General features: G+C 65.1%; 1 protein-coding gene across 1 annotated transcript in view; it reads left to right on the top strand.

The window, feature by feature from the left end:
• Positions 1–365: 365 nt before the first annotated feature.
• The window catches only part of CABP2 (calcium binding protein 2), a 4,170-nt gene continuing 4,054 nt past the window's right edge, over positions 366–481 (top strand). Inside the window, exon 1 of the mRNA XM_040638746.1 lies at positions 366–422. Coding sequence (XP_040494680.1) covers positions 366–422 — 57 coding nt within the window. The remainder of the gene's footprint in view (positions 423–481) is intronic.

Genomic DNA, 481 nt, shown 5'->3' with positions numbered 1-481 from the left:
AGACATTAAATCTCTCCTGACTGGGGAGGATTAAGGGTAGGGGTTGGGGGAGAAAGAGCTGGAGAAGGGGTACCTGGAAGACCCTCAGGAGTGAGCACAGGGAGGCTGTGCCTTCCAGGGGGCCTTGGGTCCTGAGTGGCCCCCCTCACCAGCAGAGATGCTCAGAGATAATCCTGGATTAGGACCCAAGCCCCTGTGCCCAGGGCTCCCCGCCTGCCCACCCGCTCCCTATCTTCCCCACAAAACCCGAGGAAAATCCCCTGCAGTGCTCCCAGACTCTCACTGGGAGCAGCTGGGGGCTGGCAGGAGCCCACAGCATCCGCTGAGGCCCAGGCCTGGGCTGCCCCCAGGACTCCAGGCCTGGCATGGTTCAGGAGCCCATGGGAAACTGTGCCAAGCGGCCTCGACACCGGGGGCCTAAGGTAGGACGGCTAAGGGGGAGAAGCCAAGGCCAGGACGGGGGGGGGGGGGGGGGGGGGGG

The sequence above is a fragment of the Ursus maritimus genome, unplaced genomic scaffold (genome assembly GCF_017311325.1).
Source record: "Ursus maritimus isolate PB19 unplaced genomic scaffold, ASM1731132v1 scaffold_23, whole genome shotgun sequence".
Classification (NCBI taxonomy): Eukaryota; Metazoa; Chordata; class Mammalia; order Carnivora; family Ursidae; genus Ursus; species Ursus maritimus.
Note: the sequence above shows the minus strand (reverse complement) of the source record. Positions and strands in the feature narration are given on the sequence as shown.